At 44.9% G+C, this 17,359-nt stretch overlaps 1 protein-coding gene across 1 annotated transcript; it reads left to right on the top strand.

Annotated features, from left to right (window-relative positions):
* Positions 1–2,316: 2,316 nt before the first annotated feature.
* LOC117966388 (guanine nucleotide-binding protein subunit alpha-11-like) lies at positions 2,317–8,369 on the top strand. The gene is made up of 7 exons (XM_034912360.2): positions 2,317–3,377; positions 4,468–4,652; positions 4,901–5,055; positions 5,786–5,914; positions 6,506–6,635; positions 7,015–7,168; positions 7,280–8,369. The coding sequence occupies exons 1-7, from the start codon at positions 3,233–3,235 to the stop codon at positions 7,492–7,494; spliced, it is 1,113 nt and encodes a 370-aa protein (XP_034768251.2). The 5' UTR covers positions 2,317–3,232; the 3' UTR covers positions 7,495–8,369.
* Positions 8,370–17,359: the final 8,990 nt, after the last annotated feature.

Below are 17,359 nucleotides of genomic sequence, written 5' to 3'. Positions count from 1 at the left end.
CGGTGTTGAAATTCTGAGAGCTGGCAGTGGCTGGTTCACTGGGGGAGCTGTGCAGGCTTGCACACTGATTTTTACACCAAAGCCAATCCTTCCTGGGGCTCAGTTTTCTATATTCCTCCACAGCTCAACCTCCTGTGCTACTGTATCAGATAGGAAAGGCGTGCCTGGCTGACAGTTCAGTTTACAGACGTTCCACAAAGGTGGTTTTAATCTCCCCTTGAAACAATACTGTGCAGTTTTCATTTCTGAGCTGTGTGTGTGTGTGTGTTGTTTTTTTTTGGATTGGTTTTGATGAAAAGGCTTTCAGTGACACCTACTGTCAGTTCCTTGTAACTGCAAGGTTGCAGTTCAGGTAGCAATTCTTCTGTCGGCCTGAAGGTGGCGCTGCCAGACTGCTAAAGTCATTCTGTCATGAATAAGACAATAGGGACAGTTTTTCCAAGTGTTTTTTCCAACAGTCCAAGTTTGCGGCAGTTCTTTTTCTTAACTATGAAACATCTCATCTCATTTTTTTTTACCTGGTCTCTTAGCATTTGCAGCGTTTTCAATATTCCCCCTTTTCTGTTATGCTGGTACGCTTCATCTTGACTGCAGTCACTTCCTGTGCTGCTGTAGGTCAAATGATCCGCAGATATTATAGTCTCTTATATCTGTTTCTTAAACATTGTTCAGCTGTTCTGCTTAAAAAAGGGCTTCTCTGTGCAACACGATGTGTGTGTGTGTGTGTGTGTGTGTGGGGGGGGGGGGGGGTTAATAAAAAGTTCAACTCCACAATGATAAGGCTAGCAGTAAATAAAAAAGGTGCTGACCCCTTCAAAAGGCAGGAATACAAAGTTACACTTTTATGCAAATATACACTCATAAAATAATAATAATAATTTCTTCATTTAATGAACACCATGCTGCTCAAGGCCGCGTCTCAATAAAGCAATCCCGAATGTCCGGTAATAACTGGTGTCGGCGCTTCGGGTTTGGTTGAAATGTTGCATTTAATTGGTTCGGTTTGAAATTAAAAACGGTGTTGATTTAGCAAAGGGCCCGTGTGCAATAATATCGGAGGCCGGTGCTTTCCAGAGCTAACATATCACAGACTGTGCCTGTGCGTGCTTTTGAAATCAGGAACTGCCTGCTGTATTTACTTCACAAACAGAAACAGCAAGGATTAGTGTGCGAGTCAGGTCGCTCAGTGAGTGCATTTCCTGTTGTAAAGACACACACACACACACCGGCTAGGGGAACTCCGCTTTGAACCCTTCTTATTTCCGTCCACTGCAACAGAATATGAAATTGGTGATACTTACCGGCCCTATAGCATGCCCTGTATAGAGTGACTTTGCAAAAGCGCTTTCAGGTGCCCCTGTTACAGTACATATGAAGCTAGCTCTATCATCGGCTATGCGATGCTTGGGCCACGGTTCAGAAGCGCTCCAGCCCGGCTGGTTCGCGGCTTTCAGTACACTGGGGGCCCTGATGTACAGAATGATCGGCACTGTGTATTTGCAGGTCTTTCTTCAACCAAACCTGTCAGACAAGCTGAAACGCGACTGCACTGTTCAGAAGAGAAAGGAGGGAGGGTGCATTCTTTCAGTTCATCGAGTTCTCGATGTTTCTTTCGGTTCTTTCTTTCACATATATACAGACACATTATACATACATATATGAATGAGAGAGATCATTCGCAAACAGCGCACAGCTCTCTATCCAAGAGAATCGGGATCCAACGGGATACTCAGCAATTACAAGAAACTACTGCTGGAAAATCTTACATTATTGTTGAGCTGTAAAATGCTGTAAAAATTCAGTGGCGGCATTGCTAATATGGTAAAACAAATTAAATAGATAGCAGGCTGTTTAAACCATTTTGCCCTGTACTGTGAGTCGTCCGTGGGCGCGCGACATGTTCAAACCCGCTTATAATAGGTTTGTTTTTGTCGAGAGTCGCTATCATTTTTTGAGAGTCCCGTTTTTTTTTTTTTTTGTAATAAGTGATGTGACTTCAACAGTTAAAATGGTTGTATGAGTGGTTGGGGTGATTCGCGTGTCAATGTATACGCACGTCATTAGAAACTCCTCTCCCTCTGAAACGGGCTGGGCTTGTTTTGGGCTTGTTTTGAAAGTCAGTGCCTTTTTTTTTTCTCGTTAAACTTGGCAACAGATGAAATAAGAAGCAACCCGTGGGTCTGTGGGTTTGTAAAACAAAGACAACCTCCAGGCTCAAATGATTCGACAACAATTGCAACACTACAACCAAACATTGAAACGTAACTGCCTTAAGGAAGTGGGTAATAATTAGAGGAACTATGTAGGGCTATTGAAGTGTCTTAAGAAACTGAAACCCTTTGCAAACTCTGCTGTGCACGGGTGCCGTGTTGCTAATGCGCGTTGTTACTGTATGCACCGCAGTGGTGTTGAAAGGGCTGGTCTGAAGCGACTCTTTCTCGTGTAAACCTGTCTGTGACGCGGTACCTATTTCAACCTGAGCTGGGCGGGTCAGCACATTAATACTGCGCGGCGGCGTGTCTTCATCGCGGATAAGTTACAGCACCTCCCGAGGCGCGTTAAGACAAGAACAGCAACCGGAGCTACCGAAACACATTCACACGAGACAGCAAGCTCGGGAATGGCGATGTGAAAACACCAACCTGTCTGCAGGATGAGCTGTTTTGCTCTGTTGTGTTGTTGGAGATTTGCCGTGCTGAAGAATGCGCGTGTTTTGTCATCGGAGATTTCAATCAGTTTGTGTTTAGTTTTAGGAAATAGTATCGGGACAGCAGATAAGAAATCTTCTTGAGGAAAGTTTCGGGGAAGGCGAAGGATTTAGAAGACAACAACATAATACCGGTGATGGGTGTCATCATTTCTTTAGAAATGATCACCGACACCATTTAATAGAAACACTTTGAGGACTGTGGATTGCAAAACCTTTTACACTAGAGGAAGGAGTTGTAGAGAGAGAGAGAGAGAGAGAGAGAGAGAGAGAGAGAGAGAGAGAGAGAGAGAGAGAGAGAGAGAGAGAGAGAGAGAGAGAGGTTGTCTAATGGATTACTCGAAGGAAACTTTTTTTTTTTTTTTGAGTGGATTATATCACGAAACGCGTTTGTTCTGATTTGACTTTGGCAAGCCGTATTTGCTGTTTTAGGAAAGCGTGTGGATTAGGGTGGCACGGGTCGGATAGAGAGCGAGTCGAACGCGCATAGGACTCGCCGCTGCTCGTTCCTGCGCCCCGGTCGCTATGGGTTGCTGTTGGTGTTGCCGGGCTTGCGGGTGCTTACTTACCGAGGAGGAGAAAGGGGACGCCGCCATAAACAAGGAAATCAACAAAATACTCCAGGAGCAAAAAAAGAAAGAGAAAAACGAAATCAAGCTGCTGCTCTTGGGTAGGTGTTTCTCCCCCTATCGCCCGTATTCAAAGGTGCAGACGGTACCGCCAGTTAACATTTCAACAGGAACTCAAACGAAAGGCGTCCGATTTCTCTGCAGTGTAAAACACACTCTTAATATATACCTGACCATCTCCCTTTCGATGGACTTAATCTGCTTATTTCTTCAGAGCTGACGGTGTGCTTTACCATACCTCTTGAGAGGAAGAGAATTGAATTCAGACCGGAGCAGGAATTTAGGAAAATGAGAAACTGGGTTGCTTTGAAATTGCTGATAAGATGTTTGGGTTGCAGGTTTTAATTTAGACTCTATGAAGATCATTTCACGACCAAGGCCCCCGAGACTATGTGCCTGTATAAAAATGGACCATAGTAAAGTATAATTAATCACACTGAAAGCATGGTAAAGCACAGCTGAATATAGTAAAGCCCAGGGTGGTTAGCAAAGCATGTTATTAAACATGACAAAGCATGTTATTAAACATGACAAAGCATGTTAAAAACATGACAAAGCATGTTAAACTACGGTACATGCAGAGGATATCCATGGGATCAAAAGAATTGCCATGGGGTCCCTTTTTTAAGGGCATGGGAGCTCGATGAGACAGAGCAAACTTTTAGAGTGTCAGATTTCAAACTCAGGTGTGCCGTCCTAAACACCTGAAATCTGAGTCAAGCACAAGTTCTCAGTCCCTCTCCTGATCCCGCTAGTAAATGACATGAAACATGAGTCACAGGCACAACTGGGAGTGGCTGGAAGGATTGCTATTCCCAGTTCAGGGAGTGTGAATAGGCACAGTCTAATCAAATCACAGCGAAAGCATAGTAAAGCACAGGGAAGCACAGAAAGGTATGGTATAGCATATAGAAAAATGCAATTAAAAAAAAAACAATAAACACGGACATTGTAGAGTATGGTAAACAGCTAGCATAACCATGGGAAAACTGCAAAGTTACCGTGCCATGCTTTGCATTGATTGCTTTGGCTTTACTATGGGGAGGCTTTGATAATCTAGCGGTAGATGGAACTGTTTTTGCTCCTCTACTGACTCGCCCCTGAACGGTCTCTGCCTGTGTGTCTGCGCAGGGACTGGCGAGAGTGGAAAGACCACCTTCATCAAGCAGATGAGGATCATCCATGGAGCCGGGTACTCGGAGGAGGAGCTGCGAGCCTTCGCCAAGCTGGTACACCAGAACATCTTCACCTCCATGCAGGCCATGCTGAGAGCCATGCACACCTTGAAGATCCCCTTCGAGCTCCCGGACAGCCAGGTGAGGGGGTGGGGGGGATGTGCTGGGGTGGTCAAACAAACACTGCTTGAAATGTATGCGCTGCTGTGGCTGGGGAACAGGGTTAACCCCTTTGTTGTTGATGCCCTGCCGTTGAGGATTCTGCCCCCTGGTGGTGAGAGGTTAAAAGAGCTATAACGACCTTTGCACAGTGGTTAAGGTGCGCGCTTGCGGTGCCTGTCGCTGGTTTGCCCTCCTGTGACCCCCATCTCCTCTCTTCACCCCCTCAGAGGAACAGCAGGCTGGTGTTGGAGGTGGACACTCTGCAGGTCACGAGACTCGACCAGCAACACGTGGCTGTCATGAAGAGTCTGTGGAGTGACCCGGGAGTGAGACAGAGCTACAGCCGACGCAGGGAGTACCAGCTGCTTGACTCAACCTCCTAGTGAGTTACACACCGCAACCCACAGGGGACTTTCACCTACAAGGGACCGGACGTTTACTATGGAAGTTGTTTGGCCTTTAATGAGATTGGATCCGTATTGTTTAAAGATGGCACTGGCATTAAAAAAGAGAACCATTTTTTCATAGCTGGGTAGTTCACAAGCGCCATTACTGTCACGTTATTTTATTCTAGTAAAACATTAAATGACCAGCAGAGGGCATCAAATACAAAGAAATAAGAGGAGAAAAAAAAAAAAAAAACTTTAATGATTCAGGGCGAAATGTGTCAAAGGGTTAGGGTGACAAAGCTGCTGAGCATTCCATGAATGGAATGTAGGTCAGCCTCATTGTGAGTCGCTGACTGGAACACTGACAACAGAAAGTTCTAGAAGGTCTGGTACAGGCATGGGGCTGCATTGTGTAACACCCTGCAAGCCCTCGGCACACAGGACTGTTAAGGGCTTTGTTTTTAAAGCACATTTAGATTAAATAATTCAATTGTTTTAGAGAGGGTTCAAAGTTTTTAAAAGCACTGTTTTCTAACACAGAGACCTCTCATGTACCCATAGTTGTGTTTTACTTTTCTAAAACATAAATAAAAACTATATATATATAACAAACAAAAAAAAAGTTTAAAAAACATAACATTCTCCCTCTCGGCTGCAGTGTGTTTTTCAGACAGCAGGGGGTGCTGCTTGTACAATTCTCTCTCTTGCCGTTTCTGATTGCAGCTACATGGCTAACCTGGAGCGCATAGCCGCTGTGGACTACATCCCCACTGAGCAGGACGTGTTGAGAGTGAGAGTGCCCACCACAGGAATCAATGAGTACGCCTTCACGATCAACACCATATTCCTCAGGTAATCTGGAGACCAGCGGAGCGCAGAGCAGAACGCACAGCACCTTGTTCAGGCTTGCTAGCAGTTCCGGAGCACAAGCTTGATTAGAAGCTCATACGCTCTGCCTAGGGCGTCTCTTTATTATAACAGAAATCACCCCGCGCTGTCTGAGCAGCTCGGCTTCACTTCGTGGTCTTTTTGCCCCCGAACTGACACCTCTTATTATAATAAGAGACCACCTTCAGAGCACTTTGAACCAGTCCGGAGTTTACTATGAGCTTTGCAAGACAGCCGGGTTTGAGCTGTCATCCTCCTTTCAAAGACTGTCAGATCAGCAGCCCTGTCTGACTGAAACAGCTTTGCAGTGGGGAGATGCAGCTTTTATATAATACAGAACATCAGGTCAAGCTTTTTGTTTGTACTGCATTGGAGGCAAGGCAGCGAGACTCCAGTATGCACAGCAGAGCACTTTGATCCAGGTTTCTGTTGCAATGGGAGTCTCATCTCCGTCACCGGGGTGGTTGATGTTAATCATAATTACTTGGCATTGCTTGGTGGTGTCGGGATTAACTTTCCACCCCCAATACCCCCCCTGCTCTCTGTGCGTTCCAGGATCGTGGACGTTGGGGGACAGAAGTCCGAGCGGAAGAAGTGGATCCACTGCTTCGAGAACGTGACGTCGCTGATCTTCCTGGCCTCGCTCAGCGAGTACGACCAGGTCCTGGAGGAGAACGAGAGCGACGTAAGGGGCGTCTAACGCTGTCGGATCGGTCAGGCGCTATACTAAAGGGGTCACGATTGGGGATGTAAACCACACACCACCCACAACCACTGTGCAACACGCATTCAGAAACGTTGTCATTGAGAAAGACTTTTACTTTGTCCTTGAATTCGCTAGGTTCATTTTTTTTGTAAATATGTACGTTTTTAAAGCGGTCGTTTTGTAGCCCAATTTTTGAACAAATGAATCTAGTCTGTAAAACCTTTTTCAATGCTTTTTAAAGAGTGTGTGAAGTCCATTCCCATTTTTGCAAAGTAATCTAATTGAGTGTTTATGAAAAACAGTCCGTAAATCAGTCCTTGCAGTGTGGTGACTTAGCCCTGTGACCCTGTGTCTGCAGAACCGCATGGAGGAGAGCAAAGCCCTGTTCTACACCACCATCCACTCGCGATGGTTCATCAAATCCTCCGTCATCCTCTTCCTCAACAAGGTGGACATCCTGGGGGAGAAGATCCTCACCTCCGACCTCGCCGACTACTTCCCCCAGTTCAAAGGTGAGGGTTCAGCCCCGCTGCTGCCCGCTCGAGGGTACTGTTTTAAGTTTGAGAAGGAGAAAGCCATCCCGTGTTTAACCCTGCCGGTGATCCCACATCTCTCTCCCGCAGGCAGGAAGCAGGACGCGGCCGCGGCCATGGAGTTCATCATGAACCTGTACCTGGCGGAGGTGGAGAGGAAGGAGAAGGACAAAGGCAAACACGACAAGAAGACGGTGTACCCCCACTTCACCTGCGCCACCGACACACACAACATCCGCCACGTCTTCTCCGCCATCAGAGACACCGTCCTCCTCAACTCGCTCAAGGAGTTCTCTTTGCTGTGAGCAGGCCAAGCGACTTACCAGCCATGGGATAGCGACAAGCCAGGCAGGGAGACAGACAGACAGGCAAGGAGGCAGACACATGGTCTTATGGCCAGGATCGAACCATCAAAGAGGTATTTGGAAGTGTGTGATTCAAATAAACCATTGCCCTGATGTCTGTAACTGATTAGACAAATCATTGATTGTGTTTAAGAGAGGCGATCTAAAATGGAAGCAGACAGGCAGAAACTGGACATTTCTTTCTGCGCTGAAACGTCACCACAGGGGGAAGCAATACCCGCCCTACTGCATGCGGGGGAAGCTTTGGACTGGCGTCATTTAAGATTCCAGTGATAAACTGTGTATGTGACACTGACGAGCCACCAGGGGGCACTGCAGCTCAGTTTCTGAAGCCTGTCACTTAGGAGGCACACAATGGAAGTGCAGTAGTACCATTACTGTCTCTTCACGGCTCTCTCTAGACCGGAGAACGCTTTGAATTAGCAGAGCTGTGTTATTAAACTGGGAAAGCTTGCCCACACAGATGTAATTGTGGTGCAGAAATTGCATCCCTGCTTTAAGACTGTAGCGTTGGTCGCTGAAGCGATCAGATGCGAGAAGATTTCTGAAGTCTGATTGCGTACGCCATGGTAAGCGCAAAGTGGGGTAAAACCCTTCTCAAAGCCCCTCTAGTAAAAGCATTGCACAGCGTGAGAAAGCACAGTGCAAGCATGGTGAAGCATGTACAATTACAGTGGGAAACCTTTATAAGGGAACTAACTGTAAAGAACTGTTAAAAACATCAGTAAATACATGGAAGCTTGGGGGGGGGGGGAGTAGGGAAATGGCATGACAATCTAATCTTTCTTTTACAGAACTGTGAATAAAATGGACAGTTTTAAAAAGTGTGTTTTTTTTCCCTCCAACCCTTAAGCAGAACAAACAGCTGGAGGCAGCATCCTATTAGCTTTTGCACAGAAAGCTACAGAAATCAAATGAAAACGAGTGTCCCTCCCCTCCCTTCTGTCTTTCCCGATCGCTCTGCGGCGACCGTTCCATCTGTGAGAAACGTGGCCTCTTCCTCTCTCTCTCTTTCTAATATTTAAGAGCTAATTCTTTATTGCTGAATAGCTTTAGTATGACGTTTAATTCAATGGTCCTGCTCTGTGGTAGCACAAGGGCAGCACCCTGCTGCATGGAAAGAGGTTTGAGTGCCACAGTGAAGACCTGTTAACATCCTGCCATGCTGATGCAGTCCCTGTGCTAAGAGCACGGGGACTGCATCTGCTGGCAATCCACTGCAGTCACTCACGGTGCCCGCGTGGCACCGTCTCATTCAGGACCACCGCGCTGGTTTCAGGGTCTGCAATTGAAACAAACAAACACAGTGTAATCTGAAGCGTCTGACCCTTCCTGTATCCGCTTCTGCACGTGTTTGCAGATAACTGAACGGATCCATCGTTGTGATTGGCTGAGCTGTGTGAGGGGAGCACGCTCACAGAGAACGCACCAGGCAGGTCTCGCTGTAAGAGCTGAGCCTGTTCTGCAGGATTCATGTCAATGCATTCGTTCATTCACAAAGGGCAAGAGAGGGAGTGTGGTGTCATAATGGACAAGCCTTTTCAAAAGCAGAGCTACTCACTACCAGAATAGCATCTACAGTGCGCAGAGCTCTTAATGCACTGCCTGTGAAAGGACTGTAACATTCAAACCAGCCTTTGATGCAGAATGGATATTACACAGCAGGCAGCAGTCACTTTGTCAATCAGTATTTCTAGTCTGGATCCTGATTCTCCTTGGATAGAGAGCTGTGTGCTGTTTCCGAATTCAATCTCATATAGATAGAGATATAGAGATTGATTATTTGTGAGATTTAGCCCATTATTTGAACCTCACAATATTTTTTCTTGCCTGCTCATATTAAACCACCATTTCATTTAAACATATTTTCTATGAATCTACTTTGAAGAATCCGCGCCAGTAGTTATTGAATAAAAGGGAAATCACACACGCTGTTGTAAGGTCAATAATAATAACATGAATCATTACCATTAGGATACAAAAATATGTCCAGAAAATGTTACGACTGGAGAATAAAAAAAAGCAACGTTTTGTCTCTCGTTATACAAGCAGCCTAGGTGACTGGGGGGGGGGACAAACAGCTGGTTTGATTTTCTTTAATTGGGAACGCTGAGCACATTCAGAGCAATAGCAAGACTAACAAACAGCAGCAGGGCCAGGTTATTCATTTTAATTGAGAGACAAACGCAGGAAGAGTACAAAAGCTGAAACATTTATAAATAAACACACACACACACACAAACACACACACACACAAACACACACACACACACACACTGACACACACACACACACACACTGACACACACACACAAACACACACACACACACTGACACACACTGACACACACACACACACACACTGACACACACACACACACACACTGACACACACACGTACACACACACAAACACACACACACACAAACACACACACTGACACACACACACGTACACACACTGACACACACACGTACACACACACACAAACACACACTGACACACACACACACACACACACACAGACACACACACACACACACACACTGACACACACACACACACACACACACACAGACACACACACACACACACAGATAGATAGATAGATAGATAGATAGATAGATAGATAGATAGATAGTGGCTGTGATAAACAGATACTGTATGGTGAAACAGATGGTGATAGAAACGTATCTTTAAAATGGACGCCCCAGATGAAAAGAGATCTAGATAAAAGATAGAAAGTTAGAAACTGGCCCTGGAAGTCTTGTCTGTTTTTTTTTAACTCAGGGTATAGCTGTGGGCGCAGTTCCAACTTTATCAAACAATTGATTTTCTATTTCAAACTGTTTGTAGTTTTTCCACTTAAAAAAAAATATATATAATGAAAGAAACCTTCCTCCTTCCAGAGAAACTGCGAAGGAACAATCTGTCCTTCTCAGTTATCATATGCATGTGAACATATAATACAAATGTGTGCAACTGGAGTCTTTTTTTTTTTTTGGAGCAGCAGCAGCAGGTGATCTGATGTTTACAAGTAATAAAATGGAGCTTGTTCATATTTACGCAGGTGCAGCAGAGAGAGATTTCTAAAAGCAAACAGAACCGGACAGCTTGACACATTTATTACAGCAGCTGGCTTTATCATCCCTTCTCACGTTATCTAACAAGATCAACAAAGCTGGGTTTGGTTTGAAATCCCTCGCCTGCTGCTGTGTTCCTGGATTTTAATTTGCAAATCAGATTCAGTTCAGTGCTTGTTCTTCTTATTTACATGTCTTTGCTGTCTATGGAAGTTCCAAAAAAAAACAACAAAAACAGTCGTTGATTGCATTCCAGTTTGTTTATTCGTCCCACGTGTAAAAAAGACGAAACGTTTGTCATTTCATGTTTTAAATTTCTTATTTGTAAATTGAATTGGTTTTGGCAGTGCTGTATGCCGCTATTGCAGTGGTGGTCAAACAGTTCAATCTGCTGTATTCTGCAAAAGGGACGAGAGACAGGAATATACTCTCCTGTTATTTTCTCATCTCATCGGAATCGTTTTGAAACTTTGTTACCTCCATCCCTTCACACGCTGCTGCTGAGCTGCAGCCCTCTGCTGTCTTTTCATCTTGATTCGAATGCAGAAATCCTGGCTGACATATCGGAGCCCCAGGACAGCAGCTTTTAACACCCCTGAAATGCGCTGACTCAGCCTGGGCAAAGCACCACACCGCCATGCTCTAAATAACACTCGCGGGACAAGCTGACAGCTTTGTTATCGTTCAAAAGACATTAATGAAAATCTAGCTCCCCCCGACTCCAGTATCTCGCTTTGGCAGCTGGCCCCGAGTGAACCGCTTGGCTAGATTATCGCGGGAGGGAAGCAGCAGGATAGACAGCAGACTTGGTTTGATCAAGGCTACTGTTCATCTGTACTGTGTACTGTATTGAAATAGTGACAACTTATTTTTGTATAATTTTTTTTAACGTTGTGTAACACATGGTAGATATTGACATACAAATCCCATTGAAATGTGCATCTCGTTTTATTACTGCAGTATTGCTAATGTAAGTCTTTCGTGGACGGACACGGAGTCCGAGTTGCGGGGAGGGGGGGGGGGGCACTTTCACAACCCTGTTGCTGTAGGGATCGGATTCTGGAAGGTCTGAGTTCGGTTCGACCGACGGCAGACACTTCCAGGAAACTCTCAAAACGCAAACTTCGACCTGCGCTGATGCAGCCACAGGCTGTGAATCAGCAGCGACGGAAAGATGCGCTCAGTCGATCGGTCTGTGCCGCAGCATGCCTGATCAGGCAGGGCAGCCGTGCCTGCAGAGACAGCGCACAGGGGCTGTGTTTAAAATGGGAATCAATCGAAGGTATGGCAGCGTGTCAGCTCAGCTGTCAACCGCAGCTGTAGAGTTAAACCCAGTTACACAACTGGACCCAATGCCAAGCGCTTCCATTAACCGAGGCAGGAATACAATCTGCAAGTTGATGTTTGTGGACGCTAGTTATAAATCTGTGGGGTTTTTTTTCTGAGATGAGATTATTGCATGGCAGTTTTCTTAGTATTCATTAATAAGAAAAAAATAATATGGTAATTAATATGGTAATTAAGCATTTGAATAAAACCAGAGAATACACTCACTGATTAAATACTGACCCCAGATAATTGGAATGAAAAGTCATTCTCATCATAATGCAGCTTCGGATTTGAAAACACAGATTATTGCATATTTATAATAAGCAGTTGGTTAGACAAGCTGGTATGTGGATTCCTGGTGTGGTTACTGAACTTCAGCCAGGATTAGCAACATCATTATGTCTGTGTGTCTGTCAATATTATTTTCTGACTTACGGAGTTCTTGATAAACCATTGGTGATTAAAAAAAAAACAACATTCAACATTGGACTGGAATCCCCTCAGTTTAGATCCACAGCCTCTCATATCTGTCGCTCAAGTTTCTTTTTTGACAAGCAGTCTGTGGGGTGGAATGAATTCGTCAATAACAAGTAATTAGAAAAAGTGCAGCTTTGAAAGAAACACATATTACAGTCATCATTTCTGGCACGAGGTTACAGAAATTTCTCACTTTGCTTGCTTTGCTTGCGGCTGCAAAGGAGGCGGAGGGGAGGAGCTTCAAGAGATTGGGGTAAACCAATGAGGGGAGCAGAGGGGTGCTCATCTGCAAGCCTTTAAAGAGCTTTGAAAACTAGGCAATTCTAGTTATTCTAAAATGCAATTTATAAAGGAGTTCCACTTTTAGTTTCGCAGCCTGAATGGATTTGTGGAAGGGATGCGCTGAGAGGTCATTAAGCACTCACCTCTCCTCCTACATACAGCTGTGAATTCTCTGTTCCTGCTCCAGCACCAGCAGGTGGGTTTGTGAGCCAGGCTTAACTCTACTGCTGTCAACTAATTAGAAAAACACTGCAATATTGGAAAATAATATACAGTATATAAATACACACAGGGATGGAAATAAGACTCTCATTGCACAGCAGTTTGATCCATTCCTGAGTTTAATAAGACACACCTGAGCTTGTTATTATTATTATTATTATTATTATTATTATTATTTATTTCTTAGCTGACGCCCTTATCCAGGGCGACTTACAATTGTTACAAGATATCACATTATTTACATACAATTACCCATTTATACAGTTGGGTTTTTACTGGAGCAATCTAGGTAAAGTACCTTGCTTAAAGGTACAGCAGCAGTGTCCCCACCGGGCATTGAACCCACGACCTTCCGGTCAAGAGTCCAGAGCCCTAACCACTACTCCACACTGCTGCCCTATACTCTCAAGCTCGTAGTAAAACCTGGGTGAAACTGCTATGCAATAGGAGTCTTATTTCCATCCCTTTGATACATATAAAGCTACAAAGTTTTGGCTTCTTCAGGTTGCATGGATGGAATTAAGGTTGCAGGAGGAGCGGTTTTTGAACACAGTGTCTTTCTGTTTATCAGCTACTTCTTATCTGAAATGGTCCTGCTGTGATTGGTTTGCATCCTTTGGGATAGACATGGGATAGACCGTGCTGTTTCTGTGTTTAAATCTTTATTTGCAGACTGCTGATAACACCAGCTCTTCCTTTCCTATATTGAACAAGATTGATTGAGCTTTAAAAAACAAAAACAAAAAAAACAGAAGAAAAAACAGCCGTACTTTTTTTTTGTACAAAATTATAACAAGATACAAAGTAATATAATTGAAAGCGTTTTTAGCTTATTTTTTAGTTGGTGGAATTTTCAACAAAAAAAATTGCAGTTAGTTGAAGACTGGAGGAAACACCTGAAAAAATCTGGGTATTGCTTAGTCCTCTGGTCACCCCGCAACCCAGAAGAAAAGTGAAACCAAATCCTTGACAGGTTCACTGCGCTGCTCTGATGAAATAACAGGTAGATCTGGAGAAGTGACAGCCGCTATAAATACTCAAAACTAAATGTTTAAATGAAACCTTTAAATTTTGCTCTTCGGGGGATCAGCCATAATTACAAAGGCAGAGTCACGCTGCGATGGAGAGCAGTCGGACGCAGTGGGGTGAGGGATTTTGTAAAAAGTTCTCCTCACAGCCAGCGCCGTTTCTAACATATTGATTAAAAAATAAATGAGGCTCCACATGCCATTATAATGATTCTTTTTTCGTCTTTCTCTTACCCTTTGCAATCAAGCGCTTCTCAGTGCTGTTGCTCCTGACTTTGAATTCTCACAATTTTTACAAATTACTCTCCAACTAATGTCAGATAACTCAAGCCTCTTAAGGGGGTGAGGGAGCAGTTCAGTCTCTGCGCCTCAAGCCTGTCCTGGACTGGAGGGAGCACCCTTTCTCTTAGGGGATGAGGGAGGGAGGGAGCAGTTCAGTCTCCATGCCTCAAGCCTGCCCTGGACTGGAGGGAGCACCCTTTCTCTTAGGGGATGAGGTAGGGAGCGAGGGAGCAGTTCAGTCTCCGTGCCTCAAGCCTGCCCTGGACTGGAGGGAGCACCCTTTCTCTTAGGGGATGAGGGAGGGAGGGAGCAGTTCAGTTTCCGTGCCTCAAGCCTGCCCTGGACTGGAGGGAGCCCCCTTTCTCTTAGGGGATGAGGGAGGGAGCGAGGGAGCAGTTCAGTCTCCGTGCCTCAAGCCTGGAGTCTGCATTGAGACCCAATGATGAGGCTCAAGACAGATTTGAAGCCCAGTAAACCCCTTCAACCCCTGTGGTGTTTAGCTCTGCCTGAAACACAAACATTACACTGCAGAATATGCCTGTCCTTACTGCTGTTCCATAAAGCATGATAAATAATACAATTAAAAAATTATACCATTTACTTGATAATTACAACCAAGATAATTGGCAGCGTTTCCAGCGTTTTTCTGATGCGCTTAGTTGCCTCCTAATTAACAGGAGCTCTTTTTCAAAGAAAAAAATGTTTTTTTTCGCCGACGTTGGAAATGTGCCATCAAAAATGAACAGTTCAAACTGAAAACCAAAAAACAAAAACTTGCACTAATGACGATTTGGACGAGCTTTCAGGATCGAGTTACAAAGCTTTGTGAATAGGGAGCAGGTCGATTACATGCAATTCACATATCATTTCTGAGACGGATGTGAATAGGTCACGTAAGATCCGAATGTTGCTTCTACCAGGTTAGAGTATAAATCCAACCCAAGGTTTTATGAAGGAGCTGCACGCTTATTGACAGGAGAGTGACAGGAGATTGACAGGACATTGACAGGAGATTGACAGGACATTGACAGGAGATTGACAGGACATTGACAGGATACAGCCCAGTTCAGAATACCAAGCAACAACAATGGCGACTTCTCTTGACCTTCCTCTAACCGGAAGTTCCGCCTTCAATTAGTTCTCCAGTCGCATTAACCCGAGTGTCACTCATTCATGATTGCGATTACAATACCAGAAGAGGCGCACGGTCTAGTGGAGAAAAATAAGCGATGTTGACTCAACAAAATACAAACCTCCTATTCCGGTAATATTACAGAACTTCTGCTATGGGCAAATAAACAAAATCCTATTTGGTTAATTGGAAACTCTACTTGTAGCGGGATGGATCTGAATTTGGAATCACACACTAACGGGATAAAGGGCAGTCCAGTAAAGTCAACAGGCTTGTCAGGGGAGCTGAAGAACCGCCCCTCTGCCTGCCTCTCTCTTCTGCACAAGGGTCTTTCAAAGCACCCTCATCTTGCAGGCAGGTCGCGTGTTTAACCAATTCAAAGAGCGACTCGGCCCATTTTGATAAGACGTGGATTTTAAATTGATTCTCAAAAGCCTCCTTGACAGTCTTCAGCGGAGAAGGCCGCAGGAGAGATAGATGTTCTGATTGTGTGCGAGGGCCTGGGTTTAATCAATGTGCATTACCTCTTATTAACTCGAGTGACATTATCACTGCGTGTGTGTGTGTGTGTGTGTGTGTGTGTGTGAGCGCTCTGTGCTCTGTGTGTGTGTGTGCATGCTCTGTGCTGTGTGTGTGTGTGTGTGTGTGTGTGAGAGCACTCTGTGCTGTGCGTGTGTGTGTGTGAGCGCTCTGTGCTCTGTGTGTGTGTGTGTGCATGCTCTGTGCTGTGTGTGTGTGCATGCTCTGTGCTGTGCGTGTGTGTGTGAGCGCTCTGTGCTGTGCGTGTGTGTGTGTGCATGCTCTGTGCTGTGTGTGTGTGCATGCTCTGTGCTGTGCGTGTGTGTGTGAGCGCTCTGTGCTGTGCGTGTGTGTGTGTGCATGCTCTGTGCTGTGTGTGTGTGCATGCTCTGTGCTGTGTGTGTGTGTGAGAGCGTGTGTGTGTGTGTGTGAACGCTGTGTGTGTGTGTGTGCATGCTCTGTGCTGTGTGTGTGTGCATGCTCTGTGCTGTGTGTGTGTGTGTGTTTTAAAAGCATCTCAATGCTATTTATTAGATTTTGCTCTGACCAAATGTAATGATACTACTGTCCTATTGAAAGTGTCATTTTAAACATCACTTGTTTCTTTGCATTGCTTAATTAGGCATCCCTGTGGGGTTGGGTTACACGTCAGGGCAGCCTGGGTCCACCAGTGCAGCTGTGTGAACTGCATCTCAGGAAGAGCATTTAATCTAATGAAACATGTTGATCTGTGGAGGAGAGAAGCAAAGGAGAAAGAACAGCTGGGTGTTTGTCTCACCGAGCCGGGACCCAGGGCAGTCGCGGCTCCTGTCTCTCCTCTGCAGTCATTAATTACCGTGAACGCTGGTGGGGAAGTCACCGGAGCACGCGTGAACCAGCATACAGCCGCCCACAGCTACAGCTAACGATGCATCATTTAAAAACAGGAAAGGATTCATTTTCACGAGACACCTGAAGCAGGATCTCTGGCCTCCAGTCGCTAATGAATTTACCAATTCAAACTGGTAAAACAACAGTCACTTCACTTCTTGGGTCCATTATACTTTAGCCTTACCATCTCGATTGGCCAAAAAAAAAAAAAAAAAATCGATTTAAGGTTCTTTTACTTTCTAATTCCAAAGTCACGTGATTGCTATGCATGGTATGTAACGAATGTGATTGACATAGTTCTTAATGCAGCTGGCCAGCCCATTAGGAAACCAGAACGTGTGACATTTAGAAATCCCGTTCGCTCCCAGTTAATGATCTTGACTTGTGATCCACAGGGAGGATCGCTTTACCAGCGTTGCACTGGAATGAAAGTCTGACAGATGAAAATGACGGCGCAGTTAGCCATGAACTAATTAAAGAATGCATACCCAGGTAGGTTAAAAATAAAATCGAGTGGGTAGTTTTACATGGTTTTACAAACTCCAGCTTATCTGACTTGACCTAAGAACTCCGCTCCACAG

This window comes from Acipenser ruthenus, chromosome 47 (genome assembly GCF_902713425.1).
Source record: "Acipenser ruthenus chromosome 47, fAciRut3.2 maternal haplotype, whole genome shotgun sequence".
Classification (NCBI taxonomy): Eukaryota; Metazoa; Chordata; class Actinopteri; order Acipenseriformes; family Acipenseridae; genus Acipenser; species Acipenser ruthenus.
This window is presented reverse-complemented; position numbering and strand designations above follow the sequence as displayed.

What these genes read in the sequence shown, in the direction of transcription:
- LOC117966388 (XM_034912360.2), top strand. Translation starts at nt 3,233, where the DNA reads ATGGGTTGCTGTTGGTGTTGCCGGGCTTGCGGGTGCTTACTTACCGAG. An exon ending in AATCAAGCTGCTGCTCTTGG is followed by an intron (nt 3,378 to 4,467) that starts GTAGGTGTTTCT and finishes GTGTCTGCGCAG; the next exon opens with GGACTGGCGAGAGTGGAAAG. An exon ending in ATCAACACCATATTCCTCAG is followed by an intron (nt 5,915 to 6,505) that starts GTAATCTGGAGA and finishes TGTGCGTTCCAG; the next exon opens with GATCGTGGACGTTGGGGGAC.